This window comes from Galeopterus variegatus, unplaced genomic scaffold (assembly GCF_000696425.1).
Source record: "Galeopterus variegatus unplaced genomic scaffold, G_variegatus-3.0.2 Scaffold9405, whole genome shotgun sequence".
NCBI lineage: Eukaryota > Metazoa > Chordata > Mammalia > Dermoptera > Cynocephalidae > Galeopterus > Galeopterus variegatus.
Genome location: NW_007735516.1, coordinates 1544 through 28654, shown reverse-complemented (window position 1 = coordinate 28654; position 27111 = coordinate 1544). Strand labels below are relative to the sequence as shown.

At 40.4% G+C, this 27111-nt stretch overlaps 1 protein-coding gene across 1 annotated transcript in view; it reads right to left on the bottom strand.

Annotated features, from left to right (window-relative positions):
- OSBPL1A (oxysterol binding protein-like 1A) overlaps positions 1–16660 on the bottom strand; it is a 35121-nt gene extending 18461 nt beyond the window's left edge. Inside the window, exon 1 of the mRNA XM_008593612.1 lies at positions 16588–16660. Coding sequence (XP_008591834.1) covers positions 16588–16644 — 57 coding nt within the window. The 5' untranslated portion in view covers positions 16645–16660. The remainder of the gene's footprint in view (positions 1–16587) is intronic.
- Between the last annotated feature and the right edge of the window lie 10451 nt (positions 16661–27111).

Below are 27111 nucleotides of genomic sequence, written 5' to 3'. Positions count from 1 at the left end.
ATCGCTGCTTCACCGGGAAGACAAGGGAGAGAACAGGAATCTATACAGAGAAAGAAAAGAATGCTCAACTATATATACCCTAAGATCTCATTAAACTCAAGAGATTCACTGTTGGGGAAAATTCAAGAAAACTGGGACTACCAAGGCTTGTCTTAACTGAGATGTCCCAGGCTGTCTTTCTTGTACTTAAAAAAGTCATTATTTCTTCTTTTTTAAAAAAATGAATACGGGAATACATAACTTACTTACTATAAAATTTAATAATATGGAAGTAAAAACATGAAAATGTCTCTTTGCTTCCCTTTCCAACTCCTCTCCCCAGAGGCAAAGCATCAGCAACAGTTTGGGAGACACACCTACGTATTTACACATACGCGCATATGCACATGTAGACAGGGGTGGGCAGCGTTTCATTCTTTAATGCATGATATCAGTTCTATGCATTGACCGACTACACTTTCACTGTGTTCTGGGGGGTCTCACGCACATGTAAGGTACATAACATTGAGTCCACCAAGTTCTTTGTAATTACTGGATAGTGTAATAGCAGGACCAATGAACCAGACATGACTACCACTGCTGGCTTTGCCATTTACCAGCTGTGTGACTTGGTCAAGTTAAACTTGGTGCCAGTTTCCTCAACAATAAGATGGTACTAATATCATAGTATCTACCACAAAGTATTCTTTTAAGACTAACGTTTGCAAACACTTAGTCCAGTTCTGGGCACATTTGAAAATGCTTATACGTGTTTGTTAAATTTCAAAGTCCATATATGAATATAACATGACTATTTAATCACATACCTTTAAGAATATAGGCAAATATGGCTTTAAAGTAGATTTCTCCAAGTGGAGTTTCTGGGTCAAAGGCATGCTCATTTAAAATTTTTACAGATACTCCCAGGCTCAATGTCTTCCAAAAAGGCTTTACCAATTTATACCACCATCCATGGTACATTCAGTCAGATCTTCTTTTAACATCACAGGGTGGTCAAAGAGGTACATTACTTTCAATCTGTTCATCTGGCCATGTCCACTCATCCACTTAAAAAACATTTAATTGAGCACCTACTATGTGCCAGGTACTGGTTATGGCACTGGATTAAGCACCTCGTGATGAAGCCACTCCCGACCTGGAATGCCCTGCTCTCTCCCCTTAACTCCTCTACAGCCTTCCCAGATTTCACGGCTCAGTTCAAGATTTTTCTCCGCAAGCATTCCAACTCTCATTGGTTTCCTTCTCTTTCCAACCCCTGCCATTCCAGAATCTACTGCTCACAACTTAGCCTTTGATCACATATTAGGTTCTATTACTTGCTGTTACGTCACGGGTACTAGCCAGCTTATCTGCTAACTGTACAGTAATACAATTCCTGAAAAGAGGGCAATATGTTATACTCCACACAAATCCTCAGCACCTCAAGGAGAGAGGGCTACGTGGCACATGCCCCCTGACCCAAATGTCCCTATGTTCCCCCCTTTCACTGAGTACATTCCCTGTCATGCATTTATCACAGTGCAGGGGGCCTACCCAGTCTACTTGACTGGACTACAAACTCTTTGGGGATAAAACAGTCTTGTGTAATGATGTATAATAGTCAACATGGTAAAATGCTGAGCAAAAAAGTTTACTTTTGGAATACTATTCAGCGCTAAAAAGAAATGAACTATCAAGCCATGAAAAGACACGAAGGATACTTAAATGCATATTGCTGAGTGAAAGAAGCCAGTCTGAAAAGGCCACATACTGTATGATTCCAGCCATATGACATTGTGGGACAGGTAAATCTATGCAGACAGTGAAAAGATCAGCAGTTGCCCAGGGGGACAGGGGAGGAAGGGATCAACATAGGTGCATCAGTCTAACAAGTGTAGCAGCACTCCGGCGAGGGCTGCTGAAAATGGCGAAGGCTGTGCATCTGTGGGGGAAGGGGGGATACAGGAACTTTCAACTTTGCTGTGAACTGAAGACTGCTGCTTAAAAAAAAAGTCCTTTAAAAAATAAAAATTTATATTCTGGGTATAAAGAATATACAAGGAGCTCAAATAACTTTACAGTAAAATCATTGGTTTCCTTCTCTTTCCAACCCCTGCCATTCCAGAATCTACTGCTCACAACTTAGCCTTTGATCACATATTAGGTTCTATTACTTGCTGTTACGTCACGGGTACTAGCCAGCTTATCTGCTAACTGTACAGTAATACAATTCCTGAAAAGAGGGCAATATGTTATACTCCACAGAAATCCTCAGCACCTCAAGGAGAGAGGGCTACGTGGCACATGCCCCCTGACCCAAATGTCCCTATGTTCCCCCCTTTCACTGAGTACATTCCCTGTCATGCATTTATCACAGTGCAGGGGGCCTACCCAGTCTACTTGACTGGACTACAAACTCTTTGGGGATAAAACAGTCTTGTGTAATGATGTATAATAGTCAACATGGTAAAATGCTGAGCAAAAAAGTTTACTTTTGGAATACTATTCAGCGCTAAAAAGAAATGAACTATCAAGCCATGAAAAGACACGAAGGATACTTAAATGCATATTGCTGAGTGAAAGAAGCCAGTCTGAAAAGGCCACATACTGTATGATTCCAGCCATATGACATTGTGGGACAGGTAAATCTATGCAGACAGTGAAAAGATCAGCAGTTGCCCAGGGGGACAGGGGAGGAAGGGATCAACATAGGTGCATCAGTCTAACAAGTGTAGCAGCACTCCGGCGAGGGCTGCTGAAAATGGCGAAGGCTGTGCATCTGTGGGGGAAGGGGGGATACAGGAACTTTCAACTTTGCTGTGAACTGAAGACTGCTGCTTAAAAAAAAAAAGTCCTTTAAAAAATAAAAATTTATATTCTGGGTATAAAGAATATACAAGGAGCTCAAATAACTTTACAGTAAAAACCCGTATAATCCAATTAAAAAATAGGCAAAGGAGCTGAGTAGACGCTTTTCAAAGGCAGACATACAGATGGCCAGTAGGTATATGAAAAAAAAGCTCAACATCGCCAGTCATCAGGGAAATGCAAATCAAAACCACTCTGAGATATCACTTCACCCCAGTTAGACTGGCTATTGTCAAAAAGACAGAATAACAAATGCTGGTGAGGATGTGGAGAAAGGGGAACCTTCCTACACTGTTGGTAGGACTGTAAAATTGTGCAACCATTATGGAGAACAGTATGGAGGTTCCTTAAACAACCACAGATAGAACTGCCATATGATCCAACAATCCCACTGCTGGGTATACACCCAGAGGAATGGAAATCATCATGTCGAAGGGATACCTGCACTCCCATGCTTATGGCAGCTCTATTTACAACAGCCCAGAGTTGGAACCAATCTAAATGTCCATCAATGGATGACTGGATAAGGAAAATGTGGGATATAAACACAATGGAATACTACTCAGCCATAAAAAAGAATGAAATTCTGCCATTTGCAGCAACACAAATGAGGCTGGAGAAAACTATGCTAAGTGAAACAACCCAGGTGCAGAAGAAAAATACCACATGTCCTCACTCATAAATAGGAGCTAAACTCATAATCAATCAATAAAGAGAGAGAGAGAGAAACAACAATCACAATAATACTTCGAACTCTTAGGAGAGAAGAGAACTGTGGTTATTAGAAGGGAAAGGAGGAAGGGGAAGGGGAGAAGGAGGGTTAATGAGAAATTGGTTAAAAGGCACAAAGGATGGTTACACATTGTAATGATGAATAAGCTAACTATCCTGATTTGACAGTCACACATTGTACACAAATACTGAATCAATTTTGTACCCCACAAATTTGTATAATAAAAAATTTTAAAACAAAATAAAAAATAGAAATTTTAAAAAATGAATTTTGATCAATCATACTTAAGGAAAGATCAAATTATCTAATTCTGCTATAGAGAATCTCATGCAGTCACTGTCATGTGATAAGAGTGTACAGCCAAAAGTAGGTAAGAAAAAAAGTATTTTAGAAGAATGTTGAGCAGTTAATAAAAATTTGTCATTATTATTTTTTTTTTGGGTCTTTTTTTTTTTGTGACCAGTAAGGGGATCGTAACGCTTGGCTTGGTGTCGTCCACACCGTGCTCAGCCAGTGAGCACACCGGTCACCCCTATATAGGATCCGAACCCGCGGCGGGAGCGTCGCTGCACTCCCAGCGCCGCACTCTCCCGAGTGCGCCACAGGGTCGGCCCTTGTCATTATTTTAGATTTAAGTTGTTTGTGGTATTCGTCAATTATTTACACTCCAAAATTAGTTGTGATTTTCTCATTTTAAATAAATATTCACTTTCAAACCCGAAAAAAAGAGGTTAAAAACAACATGTTTAAAGATATTACAGTTTTGTTAAATATGTTTTTATAAATTTAGAAACAAATACAAGAGGAGAAATTGGTTAAAAGGCACAAAGGATGGTTACACATTGTAATGATGAATAAGCTAACTATCCTGATTTGACAGTCACACATTGTACACAAATACTGAATCAATTTTGTACCCCACAAATTTGTATAATAAAAAATTTTAAAACAAAATAAAAAATAGAAATTTTAAAAAATGAATTTTGATCAATCATACTTAAGGAAAGATCAAATTATCTAATTCTGCTATAGAGAATCTCATGCAGTCACTGTCATGTGATAAGAGTGTACAGCCAAAAGTAGGTAAGAAAAAAAGTATTTTAGAAGAATGTTGAGCAGTTAATAAAAATTTGTCATTATTATTTTTTGGGGGGGTCTTTTTTTTTTTGTGACCAGTAAGGGGATCGTAACGCTTGGCTTGGTGTCGTCCACACCGTGCTCAGCCAGTGAGCACACCGGTCACCCCTATATAGGATCCGAACCCGCGGCGGGAGCGTCGCTGCACTCCCAGCGCCGCACTCTCCCGAGTGCGCCACAGGGTCGGCCCTTGTCATTATTTTAGATTTAAGTTGTTTGTGGTATTCGTCAATTATTTACACTCCAAAATTAGTTGTGATTTTCTCATTTTAAATAAATATTCACTTTCAAACCCGAAAAAAAGAGGTTAAAAACAACATGTTTAAAGATATTACAGTTTTGTTAAATATGTTTTTATAAATTTAGAAACAAATACAAGAGGATCTTAGCACCAAAATGTTGATGGTGGTTATCTCTAGGAGCTGGCAATACAGGGAAACTTAATTATCTTCTTTGTGCTTTTCTGTAATTTCCAAATTTCTGAAGATGGACGTATTGTGCTTCTACTCAGGTGTAAAATAAGAGATGTAATTTTAAAACCTCACAACTGCAGATGGGCAAAAGGAAAGGACAGGGAAAAGGTAACAACCTCAAACCACAGAAGCCGCCTACTTAACAATATACACATTTACATTTATGCTAATCACAAAACGGACAAGCAGTAGGATGGAAAAAGAGAAGCAACAAATGCATTCAGATTAGTCCACTCCTAAATTCCAGACAGTGCAGTGTTGTGGTAAAGAAACGGCTCTGAATGGAAAGCAGAGGGGTGGCTGCCAGGGTGTGAGGGAGGGGAATGGGCAGTTCGTGTCGGATGGATGCAGAGCTGCAGCTCTGCAAGATGGAAGCAATGCTGTGGGTGGATGGCAGTAACGGTAGACAACAATCTGAATGTACCTGATGCCACTGAACTGTATACTTCAAAACGGTGAAGGGGGTCATTTTAATGTTGTGTATTTTACCATAACTGAAAAACAATACAAAACAAAAACAGACCCTGAGATCAAACTCCCTGTGTTCAAATCCTAGTTCTACTACTTCTTGCTTGTGTGGCCCTAACCTCTCCCCAAGGTGGGAACAATTTCATTACATACCTCTTAGGACTTGTAAAGATNAAAAATTTTAAAACAAAATAAAAAATAGAAATTTTAAAAAATGAATTTTGATCAATCATACTTAAGGAAAGATCAAATTATCTAATTCTGCTATAGAGAATCTCATGCAGTCACTGTCATGTGATAAGAGTGTACAGCCAAAAGTAGGTAAGAAAAAAAGTATTTTAGAAGAATGTTGAGCAGTTAATAAAAATTTGTCATTATTATTTTTTGGGGGGGTCTTTTTTTTTTTGTGACCAGTAAGGGGATCGTAACGCTTGGCTTGGTGTCGTCCACACCGTGCTCAGCCAGTGAGCACACCGGTCACCCCTATATAGGATCCGAACCCGCGGCGGGAGCGTCGCTGCACTCCCAGCGCCGCACTCTCCCGAGTGCGCCACAGGGTCGGCCCTTGTCATTATTTTAGATTTAAGTTGTTTGTGGTATTCGTCAATTATTTACACTCCAAAATTAGTTGTGATTTTCTCATTTTAAATAAATATTCACTTTCAAACCCGAAAAAAAGAGGTTAAAAACAACATGTTTAAAGATATTACAGTTTTGTTAAATATGTTTTTATAAATTTAGAAACAAATACAAGAGGATCTTAGCACCAAAATGTTGATGGTGGTTATCTCTAGGAGCTGGCAATACAGGGAAACTTAATTATCTTCTTTGTGCTTTTCTGTAATTTCCAAATTTCTGAAGATGGACGTATTGTGCTTCTACTCAGGTGTAAAATAAGAGATGTAATTTTAAAACCTCACAACTGCAGATGGGCAAAAGGAAAGGACAGGGAAAAGGTAACAACCTCAAACCACAGAAGCCGCCTACTTAACAATATACACATTTACATTTATGCTAATCACAAAACGGACAAGCAGTAGGATGGAAAAAGAGAAGCAACAAATGCATTCAGATTAGTCCACTCCTAAATTCCAGACAGTGCAGTGTTGTGGTAAAGAAACGGCTCTGAATGGAAAGCAGAGGGGTGGCTGCCAGGGTGTGAGGGAGGGGAATGGGCAGTTCGTGTCAGATGGATGCAGAGCTGCAGCTCTGCAAGATGGAAGCAATGCTGTGGGTGGATGGCAGTAACGGTAGACAACAATCTGAATGTACCTGATGCCACTGAACTGTATACTTCAAAACGGTGAAGGGGGTCATTTTAATGTTGTGTATTTTACCATAACTGAAAAACAATACAAAACAAAAACAGACCCTGAGATCAAACTCCCTGTGTTCAAATCCTAGTTCTACTACTTCTTGCTTGTGTGGCCCTAACCTCTCCCCAAGGTGGGAACAATTTCATTACATACCTCTTAGGACTTGTAAAGATTAGATGAATTGACTCCTATAAAACACGTAGGATAGTGCCAGGCATATGTTAAGTGAGCAATAAATACTAGCTAGTAGCTTTAGTATGAATAATGCATAGAAGATCTCCAAGTCTTCTAAGGTCGCGTGAAACAAGGATGCTTCAGAGGCTGGGACACTCCACCCTGTCCTTTGGGCAGCCAGGCTGTGGAGAAGCTACTCGACAGCAGCATGGCTTACAGGCCCTGAGCTTAAAAGGTGAGGCATGAGGACAATGACAAGTGTTCCTCCTGAAGCCTCGGCCAGGAGGGATCCCAGCACCAAAACAGCAGGTGTTTACTACAGTGGCGACCAGAGCTGGGTGACAGTGGTCCCTCGACCAGCACGTGACACAGACTGTGCCATGTCCAGCTCAGCTCTCTTCCTGTTTCTACATTTCACTTTGTTGTGCACAACAGATTTATCTTAAATGAATGTGAAAGATCTACTCATTAAAGGAATAAAGAACTTTACCTACAGGTTTGATTTCTGGAAAACCCTATAAGGACTACAAAACACTCACTGTGGAAATAAGAGATATACTGGGCGTGTCATTTTAGTATTGTAGCCCTTCCCTAATTACAGAGGATCAGACGGGACAGGAGTGCTCCCATCAAAGGGCTTTGCTGTGTTTCTCAGGAATCCTGGCCTAGGGACTTCGTCTTTGGACTCTAAGGTAAACGCTGTGGTGCGCTGCCATCTCTTCACATATATCTCCACGGGAAAACACACAATGCAGCAGAATGAGACAGGAAAGTGTCTACGAGCCACAGGCTGCCCAACGCCAGCTGGCCAGGCCTTACATGAGTAAGAAGTAAATGACACATGTGGAGTAAACTCTGGAGACCAAGGCACCAAGAACCGGGTCTATCATCAATTCAATGGGCAGATTTGTTTTTTAATCATTTGAAAAGCTCCTGAAATCCTAAAAAGTTGTTTGAATAAAATTTTGTAATCCACAATAATGTAAACACCTTTCTATTTCTTTTAGTGAACTCAGAATGCAAGCCTTCGAGGAAATAGAAAGATACACATTTGGGCCAAATAACGGAGAGGGGATGGCAGGGAAAGAGAGAGTTGAGAGAATGCGCACACATAAACGCAGACTGCCACAAACACAGTCCCTGCCGCCTAGAGGGACATGACGTGCCACTGTAAAGTGCAGCAGTGGACTGGCAATTTTATTGCTTCTATCACCTGCCATTATTTTAAAATAATCTTACAATCATTTTAATTGTTAAAATCTATAGTTCCCTAGACAGATAATGAAAAACTCTGTGACACAAAGTCTATTTTATTTCCTTCCCTCTTAGACCTCTTAAAAACCAAAGACGCACCATTTTTATTTCCAATCCAATGAAGTCTGGTGTTGCATTCACTAGCTATTGTATACAACTAACCAGTATGTGTGTATATTCCAGTAACAGGAAAAGCAACCACACACATTATGAATGTCAAGTTTCAGGAAGAAACATTAGTTAGAATACTCTTATCACTGAGAGCTTGAGTCAGCTGGAACAATTATGTATTTATGCCTCGCAATTCTACCTTGTGACCCAGCTAAAAGCAAAGTTTAAATTTGTCCACACAAATTAATAGCAACCAAGGATGATACTGAAGAAACTCCTAATTGTAATTACTCATCAGCCGACAAACAGAAGAAAAAAAGGAGAGAAGGCTCTGTTTCACTTGAAAGCAAGGTCAAGTTTGAGCTCAACTGAAATGGAAAATATTTTATAAAGTCTACCATTGTAATGTCCAACTGGGCAAAGACTTAAGATCTGGGTTATCAAGAGAAACTCAACTCAGGTGTTAGGCTGCTTGCCTGCTCTGTTGCCCAGGCCACAGCCTGCGGGTGGGGTGCTCACCAGGTGTGTGACCCACGCCCTCGGTGGGCTTCTGGGCTCTTCACTGACAGTCAGGTGCTGGCAGCAGTCTTGGCTGTGCCTTCCACAAGACGAAGCACTGGATCCTCCTTCCATGACACCTCCCCCTCCCCCAGCTACGAAGGCTATAGAAATTCATCCTTTTCACATTCAAGGGCCTCAGAGGGTCAAATGTCTTTTTCCCATCTTGTGCTACTCAGTTCTAGAATCTGTTAGTTTATCACTGCGTGAGAGGTTCCTGCCACCTGAATACCACTGATTCCACCCAGAGCAGTCACGTTAAGGGTGGGTGGGTGGGTGTGTGTGTGTTAACGTCAGGAAACACTCTGAGGAACAGATAACAAACAAACACATTCCGTCCCTACTCTCCCCGTCTCGGAGCTGAATATTTTCCGTCGGGAGGTGGTGCGAGCCCTCTTGCTGGAGACATTTAACCAAAGGCTGGACAACCACTAGATGGGAATGTGGAAGGACAAAGGAAGCTGGCAGTTTGCACCAGGTCACAGTTTTCATGCAGCATTCATAGCTTTCAGGGAATCCACTTCCAGCAGCTCGACATCCACACGCACTCTTTCCTAAAAACTGACGGGCCCAAGACTGCATGCACTCAGGGGCACATGCTGCTCCTCTGTGCCCACTCCACTCCACAGTCGCCTTTCTCCTACTTCAAAAAAAGAAGAAGAAAAAAGGTCGACCTCCCCCCATCCTGAATCACAGCGTGGTATTCTTACCTGGAAGTGTATAAACCTCCAGAGTATCAAACAAAGGGAGATGTAGAAACACAGTACTGGACCAATGAAGTCCCTTTTACTCAAGCACCGTTTATTCAAATTAGGGCTCTTCATTTCTCTGTTTTGCTTAAGGGAAAGACACGACATTAGAAACAGGGTCTTCCGGTCATTTCTCTCTGTGTTGGGATACTCTGATTTTAGATCACTGAGAGGGGAGGTGGTATAGATGCCAAATTTTGTTTAACCACCTTGCTGCTCTGCCCCCCATCTCTCAAGTCAGCATTAACAACATACCAGGTACTAATCTTATCTAATTTTATCTAGCTCTGTATCTGTCTTAGAGTTACAATTGAAAAATGAGTCAGCTGCCATAGTGACATAAACTAACATGTTTATCTGAATCCAAAAATAACATCACACCCCTTCTGATAGTCACTGTGACCTGGGGCTATACCTAGGCATGAGGTCTGGCCCATTGGTTACATGGCAGACATTCTGCACCAAGGGAATGAGCTAAATCCGCAGATTTGATGGAAATATTTTAAAGTTCATGGTGTGATAAAAGCATTTCATAAAAAAATATTATATTGGCAAATGTGTACTTCCGTGAAAAATATTTCTACTTTCTTAACCCCTCTGAAATACTGTAAGGTACAACTGCGTGGAAGGAAAGTTACCCGACTTGAGATTTTGACAGCACTGCTAAAGCTTCTCTGGTACGTTCCCAGAGACCAAGAAAGCCATGACTTCAATAAAAGATAACAAAACTTTTCACAAGTTAGGGTTTTCCAAATTTTATTTCTAATAAAACTGAAGGAAGTCCTAATTGAATTATCAGGTTACAGATCATAAAAAAAAAATATTTTTGATAATATAATCTGATTTTTAGTAAATAGTTGGAAAAGGATCAAAGAACTGGATGAGATTATTAGATGTTAGGAAAATCCACAAAACTCCTACTCCCATCTGTCTATTAATGAGAGCAAGGTTTCTTGATCCTTGCATCTATTAAAAAGTAAGAACATAACTGTTACTGGAAATCCTATCTCATTACAGAAGCAAGTAATATTTCTACTCAGTTATCTAATCCCAATTGAAATTTCTTTCACTAATAACATTTTATCTTTTATGTTAATATTTTCATGAACTTTATAATATTTGTAATTTTGATTACTCATATACTAATACTTATAAAAATAATTTGATGCATAGAAACATTTATTACTAAAGTCTTATGGTCATAAGATATAAATTTTAAATTTTTATATGTATTTTTGTGCTAGTGTAGTATAATAGGGTAATTAATAAAAGACCTTCAGAGATTAAAAAAAATATTAAGTTAGGATAATATTCTGTAGAAAATATGAGTTAAAGGAAAAATGGAACTATCAGCTTTTCAACTATTAAAGAACAGCTTGCTTATGTTTTATTCAACAGAATGATGGTGGCAATCAAATCTCTATGATATTTGGATTCTGCTGGATACCTTTAAAAGAGTCATACAACACTTTCACTTTAAAAACTCAGTATTCAGGGGAGTTCCGGTCAAGATGGCAAAATAGACAGTCCCCATCGTCACCTTGTCCCACAAACCAACCAATTTACAACTATAAAAATGTAACAACAGTGAAGCCGGGGCTGCAGGAGCTCAGGGGAAAAGGAGGAGAGACCTATGGAGTTTGTGAAGGGGGAGAAACCTCGATGAGAGAAAGAAAAAACTGCTTGGAGTTGTAAGCCTGTCCAACACAGATTGGGAGAACAAAAGCAGGATATCATCGGTTTTGGAAAGCCAAGTCTTTATATGTTCTGCTGTTTAGAGAAAGGAAAGCCACCGTGAGCTCAGGGGAAAAGGAGGAGAGACCTATGGAGTTTGTGAAGGGGGAGAAACCTCGATGAGAGAAAGAAAAAACTGCTTGGAGTGTTTCGGGCTGCAGCTGCTTTAATGCTGGAGCTGCTCAGTGCTTGGAGCAGGAGCCAGCAGAAGCCACAGCTGTGCCCTTCAGATGGAGTTGCTTGGAGGCAGCAGGGGAGAAGAGGGCCTTGGTGGCCCCCAGGACAGCAAGATCACTAATAGGGTTCCCGAGGACCCACACAGGAGCAAGGAACCACAACAAGTGAAAAAAGGGAGCCATTCAGAAGCCAGTGAGTCATCGCTCAAGGGACTGGCGCAGGGCCCATCCCATGGGAAGTGTATGGAGCATGGGCGATGGGGGAGATAGGCCCACTGAGAGAACACTGGGACACAGCAAGGACAGCTGATCCACCACCCAATCAGCACAGGACAACTCAGAAGAGACTGGTCGGGAATGCAGAATTGCACAGGGTGCAGTTTGATGAAAAAACTCAGGCCCAGATCAGAGTTTCTACACAACCCAGGAGACGGAAGTACCTATAAGGTCAGCCATTAAACCCTGAGCTGCACAAAAAGTCTTCCCTAGGGAAACAGCAATAAAGCAGCAATTTAGATCAACAACACAGCTCAAGTACTGGTTCCCACAGGAAGTTCCCCTGTTTTAGAAAGATGCTAAGGACAAAAAATTAGTTCCAGCCCAGGCACACCACCAGTGCCTTGGGGCCTACCAGGGGACCTGAGGAATGGAGCCGAGCACTGGACCCCCTGCCCACAACCAGGTACACCACCAGTACCAAGGAGCATGCCGAAAACATCACTTCCATGTGGGTGGCCCACTACAGCCACAACAGTAACCATGGCTACCACAAAAGTGGCTAGACATCACAACCACCATGCAGATGGTCCGCCAGCCACTGGAGTGCATTGACACAAGGAGAGTCACCAGTAGAGACCAAAGAAAAGAATAGCATGCCTCTCTCCACAAAGCTCATTCCAGAGTCACAGAAGAAGCATCTACTCTATGATAATATTGGGGGACCTGAACACACCTTTCAGCATTGGACAGATCATCTAGGCAACAGATCAAGAGAGTAACCATTACTCTTTCAGAGGGAGAGAAGAAATCTAGGGCTATCAGCGGTGGGAGGGGGGAAGGAGAGGGGGATGAGGAGAGACTGGACAAGGGGCATAAAGAATAAGTACAATTCGTAATAATATACATACTAATAATATTGATTTGATCAACATATGTCAACACTGTATCCCAAAAATATGTATAATCAATTATGATTCAATAAAAAAAAAAAGCCTCAGTATTCATAATATACCAGACTTTGTCATCTCTTTCGGTAACCCAGCACTAAGATTCTATTACTCCAAGACATCTGGACAGACACGGGGTTGGTGCTGAGCACAAGGACCTACTCAAATTTTCTGCTAGTTCCTGGTGCTGGTTTCCAAAGTCACTAAACATGAACACCCACGACCTAATCTCTGGGCAAGCCCTGCTGAGAAAGGCTTAAGAGCCAAGGGACGGAAGAGAAGAGGAAGAAAACAGGGAAAACACAAGACAACATGGCTGTGGGATTAGAGTCCTTCACCTAAAGGACAATGGGAGTAAGGAAATAAGGAACAAAGGCTCCCAAGGATTAAGCAGCATCGGCGTCAGCTCTGAGGAGCTGGGAGTTTGTTTGTTTGGTAAAGAATTCAATCACAAAGAGACTTAGGATTGAATTCCAGTAATGTATTCATTTCATGTAGTATAATTCCACATTTTGGTAACGTAAGCCTGTCCAACACAGATTGGGAGAACAAAAGCAGGATATCATCGGTTTTGGAAAGCCAAGTCTTTATATGTTCTGCTGTTTAGAGAAAGGAAAGCCACTGTGCTGGTACGTACAAGCGCAGCGATGGGCAGATGAGCCCGGTGGGAGAAGGGGTCGCAGCCCCAGGGCCCAGGACGACTAATGCCCGAGGAAGCAGTTCTGCCTTCCTTCCCAATTAGACAGTCAGACCTAGACCACACCTGGCAGAAAAGCACCTAGATGTGCTTGTAAAAGCCCTATATTCTGAATAACGACACTACACCACAAAACTATATTCAGAGACATTAGTTGTTTCAGGAAAAGTGGGGACAGGGCCGAGTCAGTGTGGAATTTGGAAGGCTCCACCTGTGGATGCGCACGCCCCACTCTGGCTGGGCATGCCACTCAGGCCCACAGAGACAGCGCCAACAGCCACAGCTCAACATCAAGTTCCCTCTGCTACCCTTATGACCTCTTATCTTCAAATTAAGAAATGGGGTAGATGAAGCTAAGGGAGGAGATGCAATAGCTGCAGGGTATGTGTACATGGCTTCCGTAACTGAGATTTACCTCACAAAAAGGAACCAAAGTAAAATATTTGGATTAACTGTAATAGAATCATGAACATGCAGTGGAAGATCTTTTAAAAAATGTCTTCAGTTTTAGTTAAGTGCATTAATACTATAGATACTACTGTTTTCTAGGTTTTGACCGATTTTCTTTTGGGGGATGGGAACAGGCAGATATTAAAGGGGGCTGATACCAAAATTAAAATTTTTACTCTAGTGATAATATTTGCATCTCTCTTGAGATACTCTATTTTTAACCTGTATTGTTGCCCAGGGCTATACCTTTTGATGGTATGTTTCTGCTGCCTAAGAGAGGGGATCCTACAACAGGTAATACTCAAAGAACAATACTTGCAAATGCCAGGTGATTTCCTTTCAAGCCACATTAGTAAATTTCCTTCCAGAATGTCAGTCTCTCATAGACTTCAGCAGAGCAGTTTCCAAAGATACTATTTCCCCTGCAGCTGTCTGTCTATGCTTTTAACCAGTAAGTTCTACAGATAAAGTCCTTTCAACCCAAATGGCTCTGCTCTTATTTGCTTTATTTTATTCATGATTCAGCATAAGCGCTTACTCGCACAAGTAGTTCTATACCTAAAAATAAAAATAAAACCATATTCTAGAGAAAAACAGTATCTTTCAAAGTAAGACAGGTATGATCCAACATAACACTATTTCCCATCTCAATTTCGACAGAATGCTTGCTTTAGACTTAAACTAGACAGATTTTTGGTCCCCTGCATGAACAAACTCATGACAGCACCACTACAGCTGACACCCAGTGAAACAGGAGATGGCAGGAGACAGACTCAGGAAAGAGAAATACATCGTATTTCTCTTAATGGACCGTATTTTGCATAATGGTCAAAAAGACTAAAATTACATCTGAAATTTTCATACAAACTCCTCTGACCAAATAGCCTTAAGACAGATGTGGTACCGATTCCACAGTAACTTAAAACAGTGTTTCTCAAACTGAGGGTCTGGATCATTAGCAAGTTGTGAAATCAGTTTAATGAGTTGGAATCAACATTAATTCAATATAAGAGAAAATATCATTTGTAGTAATGAGTATTCTTTTGCAAGAGTAGTTTTAATTTTAAGCATACACATATATACAAGGATACTTCAAAAAGTTCATGGAAAGATTTGTATCATCTTTTAAATTCTATTTTCCCACTTTTTCATGTACTCTACACATATTTGCATACTGGATCACAAAGGTAAATACATTTTCTAAGGGTTTGAAAAATACTGATCTGCAGAATATAAATAAATATTAATTTTTTGTCTTGGAAGTCTCAGTTCTAAAGAGACTAATATGTGTAATTATGATCTTATTTAAGAATATATACATTTGTCTCTATACATTTGCTTTGTCCTGTTGAATTCTAATATAACTGAGACAGGACTAAAGCCAAGTCTCCTGATTCTCAGCTATAATTAACTACCGATAATAAGAACTACTATATATTAAGTACTATGCTAAACATGAAACTATCCTAGACATTTTACATAAGTCATCTTATTAAACCCTCAATACATCTCTCAGGTACAAATTATCTTTCTAATTTTACACAGGAGGAAACGCTACTCAGGTAGGCACAGCGACTTGCCCAGCGCCTCACAGACAGGAAGTGGCAGAGCTAGGATTAAATCCCGCATTATCAGGCTACAAAAAACAAAGTTCAGAAAATATCTCTTTTAAATGAATGTTTCTGGGATTAGATCCTTGGAAATTATATTTAGGAAGTCTTGGATTACATTACCCCACTCAGCGAACAGAACATTAGAAAAATGCCAAAGTGGCACATGAGCAGCTGAAAAGACTGCAAGCATCAGAATGAAATGTTTAGAAGACGACCACATTTCTCAGTGCAGGGAAAGTTCTGGGAGCACTCCCAGCTGCACACTACACTACAAAATTTAAAAAGGTAATATCTAGGCAGGTTCTTTGGTACCTCGGGACTCACGTGTTTTAAGTTTTTACCATTCTTAATGGTTAAAGGTCATGCTAGGAAGAGTTAAGGGAAATTAGAATTCCAGTCTGACTGATGTCAGGTGGCAGTGTTGATCACTACCTCAAAAAGAATCCACGGATTTACATAACAGGAAATGCTGCCCTCTCCCCCGAAATCAGATCTACCTGCACAGATAACTAAGCAGAGACATATTCCAAATATTTAATATATCACGCTTACACATTTGAAGCACAAAGTGTGCCCAGAAGTGTAAATGAAATTATATTCTACACTGTAGAGGAGTCTGTTCTTTTTGAGAGAATTTCTGGGTAAGTTTACAGGGAAATACAAATGTGGTGTAACAACAGGAAAAGAGTGTTTTTCCCCCTATTTTCTTACAATGAAAAGTCACATTAAAGTAATATTAAACAGCATACAGAGTGGTTCAGATTCTGTCAGGAGAACCTAATCTAAGACTTTTCACAATTTTTGATGCTCACAGGTTTCCATAAACATTGTGGTGCACCCCTTTTATGCAAACTTTAAGATTCCCTTCTAAAGGATATGCCGTTAAACACATATCTGCTTAATGCTTTTTGATAAAACTGAGCCAACTTACCATTCCAATACATTTTCTGAGGATGCTCCAGATACTGAAGTCATTTCTGGAAAACATAGGAGAGGGCAAGCTTGTTCTGAAAAAAGAAAAGAAAAAGAGTCTATTTTAATGCCATTGGGAAGGAAGAACTATTGTCATTAACATGACAGCCACAGGCACACATACATAGAGACACTTTAAAAATGTGCATCGTCATAGACATGGCAATACAGGGTCAATCTGGGTTTGAACCTATTCACTCCTATTTTGGCTTCTGAAAAGTTTCATGGCAAATCAACTGGTCCTCTGTCTTTGGTGGTGTTCCGATCTGAATTCTCCTAGTCCTCCCTGGGCCTTGGGGCCCAGCTGCTTGAACCACCTCAGAGATACACCACCCTTCCACATGCTGCCACAGCTGACCCTGCTGTTGGATTCAAAGTACCCCTACCATATTGTGACACTTAATAAACTAACAGGCTCTAGCTGCTAAATAACGCAAATCAAAGACCTAAATAGGGCCCAGCTAAAAGTTTATTAAGCAATTAAATAGGTAAATGTAAAAAAAAAAAAAAAAAAAGCCAAAGTAAAATCTAGGCCCTGCACCATACATTATTAGTACTTGCCCAAGGACACCTACACTGAACAAGACCTAGCAACTCTGGATACACTGGAAAACCCATTACAAATTAACCTCTATGGAAAGAGCATCTTCAAAGCCTCTGCAGGGGTTTGGAAATAGCCACGGGAGGATGGCTTGTCATAGCATGTCAGAGTCCAAGCATCCAGGGCAGACTAGCAGGCAGGGTGTTGACCCGCTTTCCATGGATCAGAATGGCAGCACCACTGGGGGTAGGACCAGGAGGTGCCCAGACCAACTTTCTAAGACACTGCTATAGTAATTCATTCTTCTCACAGTTATCTTAGCCTCTATGGAAAGAGCATCTTCAAAGCCTCTGCAGGGGTTTGGAAATAGCCACGGGAGGATGACTTGTCATAGCACGTCAGAGTCCAAGCATCCTGAGGGCAGACTAGCAGGCAGGGGGTTGACCCGCTTTCCATGGATCAGAGTGGCAGCACCACTGGGGGTAGGACCAGGAGGTGCCCAGACCGACTTTCTAAGACACTGCTATAGTAATTCATTCTTCTCACAGTTATCTTAGGTATGGCAGGGATGCTGGTTTTCCAGTTGCATTCTGAAATTTATTCATGTAACTAAAATATTAAAGAAAATATCAAACAATAAAAATGTATCTTCTAAGGAAACTCTAAACTGATTAACTTGAATTACAGAAGTTAATAAAATTTAAAGTTTAAATAAATTATATTATTTAAAAACCCTCCATGGTAAAATTCTTCCAGCTTTCTTTTTTAGGAACATACACTGCTCATCTGGCAGATCTGTCATCTAACCACTCTGCTGGATAAGTGGCTACAGATGGTATTTAAATCACATTCCCCACTGTCATGACTATCAGCCTCTGTGACATGAACAATGGATACCAGAGATAAGCATCCCTGCCACTATCCACCATTTGCATGTATAATAGTCTTAGAGATGTATATAAACATCTCCTGTCTATGAAAGAGTCAATCAAAAATGCAACATACCTAAGAAGCTGGGAACCCAAATAAGGGCCGTAATTCCCTCCAATAAATGCTTACATTAAATGTACAGATGTATACCATTCCAATTAAAAATATATACCATTCTGGTTAAAGGCAAGAATAGCAGAAAGACAAGAAAAGCAAAAATATCTTGGAGGTAGAAAACAAGAGACCTCTGAGCTTTGTAATTATTCTCTGTTCAAAAACTGCACAGGACTGCCAGCCAAGAGTCCCACACAGGAATACTTCACACTCATTTTTAGCCACTTAACTTTTTGTGGTGTTTCATGAAAATGCAATAATTATTTATGAGGAGGCCAGAATTCTGCAACATTAATGATCTATTCTGAACATAACCAGAAAGCAAAGGTGAAAGGTATTTCAAAAGGTAAACAGCTATCCCTAAGCACACATTGTTTTCTTGTGTAAGACACGCAGAGCCAAGCACAAACTGAGACCACACTGTGTGCAATAAAATGGCCTCCAGGACATGCATACCATGCAGAAGTCATGGTTTAGTAAATGACATCAGGGTTGCTGACTGTGATCTAAGTCGATAGCTTGACTGAGGCTGCCAGAAAGACAGGTGCAATCTCATACTGCCAAAGCAGAGGTGCAATAAAATGGCCTCCAGGACATGCATACCATGCAGAAGTCATGGTTTAGTAAATGACATCGGGGTTGCTGACTGTGATCTAAGTCGATAGCTTGACTGAGGCTGCCAGAAAGACAGGTGCAATCTCATACTGCCAAAGCAGAGGTGTGAGCCAGAGTGTGCCCAAGGGTGGCTCCAGCTGGGATTCGGATCCAGGTGCCACTGTTAAAAGGAACCTTAACACCCCTACTCAGGAAGACTTATCAGAGGCTAGGCAGAGGTGTCTGAAAAACATTTCCCACAAGCAATGGTGAAGGAAATGTGTAGCCCAGAAGAGACAAGAAAAACTGCAGGTCTTAGAGCATCTGGGGCCTGGGATGGCAGGAGTAGTAACATCCCTGAACCCCGGCTCCACCAGCACCCTCTCCCCCACCCACTATGCACCTCTACCTGCCTGTTTCTCCACAGCAGTGATCAACATGTGGCTTAAGGTATGATCTCTTGCTTATTTGGTAACCATGCTCCCCCCATCCCCCCACCGCAGTATGTAAACTCCACGAAACCACCTGCTTTCTCTACTGCCGAAGCCCTGCTGCCTAGGACCATGCCTAACACAGAGTAGGAATTTAAGTATTTGTTGAACCAACTGTTGGATTTATAAGGCCTGTTAGCAAACACTATCTTTCATAAAAATTTGGTTTATCTTGTGCTACTCAACAGAGGAGGACTAGTACTATTGGCAAAAGTTTATGTTAGGATGGGTAATATAAATATATGTCTTACAATTAATTCCAAAAGTAGGAGATGAGAGATTCTTTCTGAGGAAAGGTTTCACACAGAAGCTGGAGGATTCCAACCATCAGGGCTCAGAAGGGTGCTCCCGTACTGGGCAGGACACTGGTCTAGACCAGCTAGGCCAGGACTGCTGCTGAACATCCCAGGGCAACAAGACAGCCCACAACAGAGTTATCCAGCCCCACACATCAATGCCAGGCTGAGAAACCCCGCCAGAGAAACACCATAAGGGTGTCACATACAAGTATAATTTCAAATTTTGTAGTAGCCACATTAACAAAGTAAAAAGAAACAAGATAAACTAAATGTATTTTATTTAATCCACTATATCTAAAATATTAGCATTCCAACAGGTAACCAATGTAAAAAAATTATCAATGAGATATTTTTACTCTTTTTTGCAAACTGTCTTCAAAAATCCAGTGTTTTATACTTAACACACATCTTGATTAGCTACTAAATTTTCAAAAGTTAACATGAAATCTTCTAGTCTTACCAACATAAAGTTGTGATTAATATGCTGCTTTATTTCACAATTGAACTTACATTAATTAAAATTAAATAAAAGTAAAAATTCAGTTTCTTAGACACACTAGCCAGATTTCAAGTGCTCCAAAGGCTCATGTGGCTAGTGGCTACTATACCGGACAGAATGGATCTGTGATTACTTCTGAAAACAGAAGGACTGCATCTGTTAGAAGATTGTGGGGGAGGGGCAGCAAACTGCTCAGTTATAGGAGTCAAGGGCAGACAGAAAATAGTCCACAGCCTAATCATCAAGAAAATGCTAAATCTTCTGTAATGTTATCTAAACAAGAGGAAATAGAATACATTTTTAAAGATTAGGTAGATTAAATTTTTTTTAAAAAATAATAATTTGTATTGAAAGGGATATGCTTTTATTTTTAAAAATGTCACTCCCTCCACCAGGAAAAAAATAGAGAGAGAGAATTCCCTAATAATACTGAACGGCGGTATTACTCCAGGCAGCAATAAGAACAGACGGGAGCAGTGATACTGGGCTGCAGTATCAGCAGTTTTGGGGCTGAGAGCACAGATGAGTTATTCTCTTCCCATGGAGTTTATCTGAGGGTCATTATCCAGATTCTATGCTTCCTTTTTCTCTTCACACAGAGAGAAAACACCCTGTACCAGGGACTGACAGTGATACGTCCTGGTTCTATCTGCAACCACACAGATGATATTAGGGCTATCTACATGATAACACAATCACTGGGTTTTAGACGAAGAGCCTCCTCACAGTGGTTCTATCCATGAGATGCAAATGGCCTGCTTGTTGTCCCACTGTTGGTTCCGTGCTGCACACTGTTGCAGACAGACCCTGAACTAAAGCAAATTAACTTACCAAGTGTGACCAACAAATGCCGTGCTTTAATCTTCCTTATTCTGAAAAAACACTGTGCCACTATCCCCCCACTCTTTAAATGGTATTTGGGTGACAGAGACTACAGGAAAGCCTCCGCTTGACAGAGCTTTGCAAATTCACATCAACTGCACAGATCCGCTTCAGCCACCTGCGGGAAGCCAGGCCCACTGCGTTCCTGCTCCATGGGTCACTAGGTCACAGGGACCCTTTGAAAAAGAGAAAAAGATGGCAAAACAGAGGCAGGCAAAATCACGCTTTGGCTGAAACTGGCTGCCAGGTGTTCCATGGTTTTCGGGTCTCCTCCTACTTTTCATCAGACACACATGAGCTCTTCTGGGTCTTGAGTATGGGCATGTATACACTGAAATTCCGGTGCATTTGGGTGGGGGCTTCTTCATGGAGGATGGACCCAGCACTGCAGGGTACCTCTTGTACTGCCCAGCTGCACAACCTGGGGCAACTCTTCCAAGTCAAGGCTACGCAGCTATACTATTTGCCTCATTTGGGCAGCAATTTGTGCTAAGAAAAATGCCCAGGACAATTAGAGTGTCTTGGAAATTTTCTAACATATACATCAGTTTTAAATAATTGTCTAGATTTTTGTTAAAAACATTTGTAGTCAATGGTGATATCATCTGCCCACTAAATTATCTTCTCAATTTGTAAGAGCTCTTTGTATATTATAAAAGTGCATTCACCACCTGCACTGCAGATATCTTCTCCCAAGTCTAACATCGGTCTTGAGAACCTGTTTATAGTACAACTTGTCAAACAAAATTTACCTACCTGGGAAGACAACACACATTGTCATCACAATCTATATGTGAAATGAATAAACAGCTACCTTTCAGTATTTTCCCTATGGCCAAGATAAAACCACTTCATAGTTTAATCATCACTCCAGGAAAAAGGTAAATCTCTTCATTCACAAAGTTTGGTAAGGAATTCAAGTCCTATGTCAAAACCAAGATAACAGATACACCAAAAACAATCTTCTCAAACATACACCAAATGGTAGCAAACATAATTAAAAGGGGGAAAACATACGTGGTTATTTCTCAATCACAAAACAGTACATCACATAACAAAACAATCCACAGAGAAGGAACAAGCTCGTCACTACTGCGCCCCCATGCCTAGATCAACAGCATGCGTGCTCGTTGCTATGTCTCTCTGCGCAAACACCAAATGGTAGCAAACATAATTAAAAGGGGGAAAACATACGTGGTTATTTCTCAATCACAAAATAGTACATCACATAACAAAACAATCCACAGAGAAGGAACAAGCTCGTCACTACTGCGCCCCCATGCCTAGATCAACAGCATGCGTGCTCCTTGCTATGTCTCTCTGCGCAAACATGCACACACGAGTATATGAGTGTATATATTTTTTGCGATATTATCCTACAGGTCACATTGCTTTTTCAGTAAATAACATGCCAAGGACATAGACAGAGAAGTTCCTTTCCTTCCTTCTCATATCTTTAGGCACACGCAGACATACACATGCATGTAGCAAATCATGCACGCTGGTTTTATTTTTACTGTAGTCTTCTCCCCCTTTTGTTCTTTTTCTGGCCACTCCACTCCCCCATCCCCACCAGCACTGTACCACCCCATAATCCATGTTGAAAAGCTGATACCTATTTTTCTTTACTTTTCTACATATTCCCAAATAGTCACATAAAGAGCACGCTCGTGTGCACACAGCACACAGTAGTGACTAGCTTGTTCCTTCTCTGTGGATTGTTTTGTTATGTGATGTACTATTTTGTGATTGAAAAATAACCACATATTGTTTCCCCCTTTAATTATGTTTACTACCATTTGGTGTATGTTTGAGAAGATTGTTTTTGCTGTATATGTTCTTGGTTTTCACATAGGACTTCTGACTTTCATATTCCAAACTGGAGTATTAATTATACACACTTCTCTATGGTTTGCTTTCCCCATTCAATAATTCACAGAAACCTGTTCAAGTCAAATGGTGCACTAATTCTTTTAGTGAATGTACGATATTCCACAAGAAGACTATATACCAAAATACATTTTGCCATTCTCCATGAAAGGCATTTCTATTGTTCTGCCAAAACAAACAACGGAACAAAAACCTTCTAATACATTATGTTCTTATTTAAATCGATGTTTTCATTTCTATGGGGTAGAGTAGCAGGGGTAAGACTGTTGGGTCCATAAGTGTATATTTTACAATTCCACAGATGTTGGTAGATTGCTTTCTGAGCAGGTTTTAACAATGTCCTATTTCATCCACAGTCCAGGAGGGCACTCTTTTCCCACATACCTGCGACCGGCAGCGGGTGTCAACAGGTGTTCCTGTGTTTTCACGTTGTGACAGTCTGACTGCTGGAGTGATGCTGCACAGTCATTTGGTTTGCTCTTCCTTGACCACTAGCGAGTTAAAATATCTTTTCATGTGTGCAACGAACACTTGAATTTACCAATCTGTAAACTGCCTATTATACCATTTATACCACTGGACCTTTTTTCTGTCAATTGGTAAAAATTTTTTGTATATGACAGATATTACTCTTTTGAAACCTAAATTGCAAATAGCACTATTTGCAAGTTTTAAAAAAAACTTTTACAGACAAACATGTCTTTTTTTTTTTTTTTTGATAGCTTTTGGGTTTTGTATCTTGGTTAAGGCTTCTCCCACACTAGAGGGGTTTTGTTTGTTTTATTTTTTAATTCTTTTGTTAATTAAAAAAAATTTTTTTTAAATTTATTTATTACAAATATTCATGAGATACAAAGCTGATTGTCACCCCTCCTGTCCATGATGTGAGGGCCAGATTCATACTTTTCTATGGGGTAGAGTAGCAGGGGTAAGACTGTTGGGTCCATAAGTGTATATTTTACAATTCCACAGATGTTGGTAGATTGCTTTCTGAGCAGGTTTTAACAATGTCCTATTTCATCCACAGTCCAGGAGGGCACTCTTTTCCCACACCCCTGCGACCGGCAGCGGGTGTCAACAGGTGTTCCTGTGTTTTCACGTTGTGACAGTCTGACTGCTGGAGTGATGCTGCACAGTCATTTGGTTTGCTCTTCCTTGACCACTAGCGAGTTAGAACATCTTTTCATGTGTGCAACGAACACCTGAATTTACCAATCTGTAAACTGCCTATTATACCATTTATACCACTGGACCTTTTTTCTGTCAATTGGTAAAAATTTTTTGTATATGACAGATATTACTCTTTTGAAACCTAAATTGCAAATAGCACTATTTGCAAGTTTTAAAAAAAACTTTTACAGACAAACATGTCTTTTTTTTTTTTTTTTTGATAGCTTTTGTGTTTTGTATCTTGGTTAAGGCTTCTCCCACACTAGAGGGGTTTTGTTTGTTTTATTTTTTAATTCTTTTGTTAATTAAAAAAATTTTTTTTAAATTTATTTATTACAAATATTCATGAGATACAAAGCTGATTGTCACCCCTCCTGTCCATGATGTGAGGGCCAGATTCATACCGGGGGCACATCCATTACCAGAAATTACTTTTGTACCCTTTGTCCCCTTCCAATTGTCCCCCAACCTCCTTCCCCTTCCCCCTCTCCCCTCAACTCCAATTTGTAGCCCTAGGAATGTTCCCTCCCTCTGTTGGATCACGGCACTAATGTGGTCTTTCTTTCCTGCCCTCCTTTCTCTCTTAGCTCCCACATATGAGTAAGAACATGTGACATTTATCCCTCTGTGCTTTGCTTGTTTCACTCAACATAAGTTTCTCCAGGTTCATCCATGTTGTTGCAAATGGGAGTATTTCATTCTTATTTATGGCAGAATAGTATTCCATAGTGTATATACCACAGTTTCCTTATCCAGTCATCCATCGACAGACATTTAGGTTGGTTCCATATCTTGGCTATTGTAAACAGAGCTGCAATAAACATGGGAGTGCAGGTATCTCTTCTACATGATGATTTCCATCCCTCTGGATATATACCCATAAGAGGCATTGCTGGATTATATGGAAGAACTATCTGTAGTTGTTTGAGAAACCTCCAAATTGTTTTCCAAAATAGTTGTACTAATTTACGGTCCCACCAACAGTGCAGTAGTGTTCCCTTCTCTCCACACCCTCGCCAGCATTTGTTATTCACTGTCTTTTTGATTATAGCCAGTCTAACTGGAGTGAGGTGGTATCTCAATGTGGTTTTAATTTGCATTTCCCTGATGACTAGTGATGTTGAGTATTTTTTCATGTATCTGTTGGCCATTTGTATGTCTTCCTATTGCTTTGTGTTGCTTCGCCTCCAACAGATTTGTCACTCCACTTCTCCTGGGTGACGGAGATGCAAAGGATTACTCAAAGCCCATCTCTTCTGAGCAGTGAGAGGCCCTGAAGTAGTTAATCTCCCTGGGAACGCTCAAGCAAGAGCCAACCCTTCCATTTGAGAAATTAATGCTGAATTGGGGTTCTCTTCCTGCATTTATTTTTCAGACCAGGAAGTTACAGGAAGAGAACAAAGGTGGGGTTATAGTTTAACAGTATAGGCTGGTAACTTTCAGTGAAACAAGCCAGATGACATTCCAGTAAGGCAATTAAGTGGTCCTATCAACAAGTTTGATCTTAGCAAACATTCCTTTTTAATAGCAATTTCTCACTATCTTTACATAGCAATCAGTAACTAGTCTGTCTTTGAGCCAGCAACCTGCTGTGCCACAAATCTATATCTTACACCAGAGACTTACAGCTTGAGGAGAATTTCCTTTCCTGCAAGGTCAATATTTGAAACTGCAAGGCTTTGGAAAACCAGGCCCTATGAAGTACATATGCTTTATAGTATATTCCACATCTTCTTTTGAAAATTGTCTATTCAGCTCCTTTGCCCATTTTTTAATTGGGTCATTTTTTTTTTTTTTACTGTATAATTGCTTGAGTTCTATATATATTCTGGATATTAGTCCCTTGTCAAATGCATAGTTGGCAAAAATTTTCTCCCACTCCATAGGTTGTCTTTTCACTCTGCTGATTGTTTCTTTTGCTGTAGAGAAACTTTTTAGTTTGACATAGTCCCATTTGTTTATTTTTTCTTTTGCTGCTTGTGCTTTCGGACTCATGTTCATAAAGCCTATGCCCAGACCTAACTGCTGAAGTGTTTCACTTATATTTTCCCTCAGTAATTTTACAGTTTTGGGGTTTTTTTTCCTTTTGTCTTTTTTACTGACCAGTAACGGGATCGCAACCCTCGGTGTCGCGCCTGTACCGCGCTCAGCCAGTGAGCGGGAACCGGTCTCCACATGGGATCCGAACCCTCGGCGGGAGTGCTGCTGCACTCCCAAGTGGCGCACTCTCCAGTGCACCACCGGGCTGGCCCCAGTTTTGGGTTTTATACCTAGGTCTTTAATCCACTTTGAGTTGATTTTAGTGTGTGGTGAGAGATGCATATCTAGTTTCATTCTTCTGCATTTCGATATCCAATTTTCCCAGCACCACTTGTTGAAGAGGCAATCTTTTCCCCAATGTACATTATTGTTGCCTTTGTCTAATATCAGATGGCTATAAGCCAGAGGAGTGATTTCTGGGTTCTCAATTCTACTCCACTGGTCTGAATGTCTATTTTTATACCAGTACCATGCTGTTTTGGTTACAACAGCTTTGTAGTATAATTTGAAGTCAGGCAGAATTATGCCTCTGGCTTTGTCTTTTTTGCTCAGGATTGCTTTGGCTGTTTGTGGTCTTTTGTTTTTCCATATGAAAGGTACGATTGTTTTCTCCATTTCTGTGAAGAATGTCATTGGAATTTTGATGGGGATTGCATTGAATCTGTAGATCACTTTGGGTAGTATAGACATTTTCACAATGTTAATTCTTCCATCCAAGAGCATGGAATATCTTTCCGCCTTTTTGTGTCTTCTTTAATTTCTTTTAGAAGTGGTTTGTAAATCTCACTGTAGAGGTCTTTTACCTCCTTGGTTAAGTTGATCCCTAGATATAGTATTTTTTTGGTAACAATTGTAAATGGGCTTACTTTCTTAATTTCTCTGTTAATTCATTATTTGAGTATATAAATGCTACTGATTTGGGGGCATTTATTTTGTATCCTGCAATGTTACTGAAATTATTAACCAGCTGTAGGAGTTTTTTTGATAGTGACTTTAGGTTTTTCTATATATAGTATCATGTCATCTGCAAATA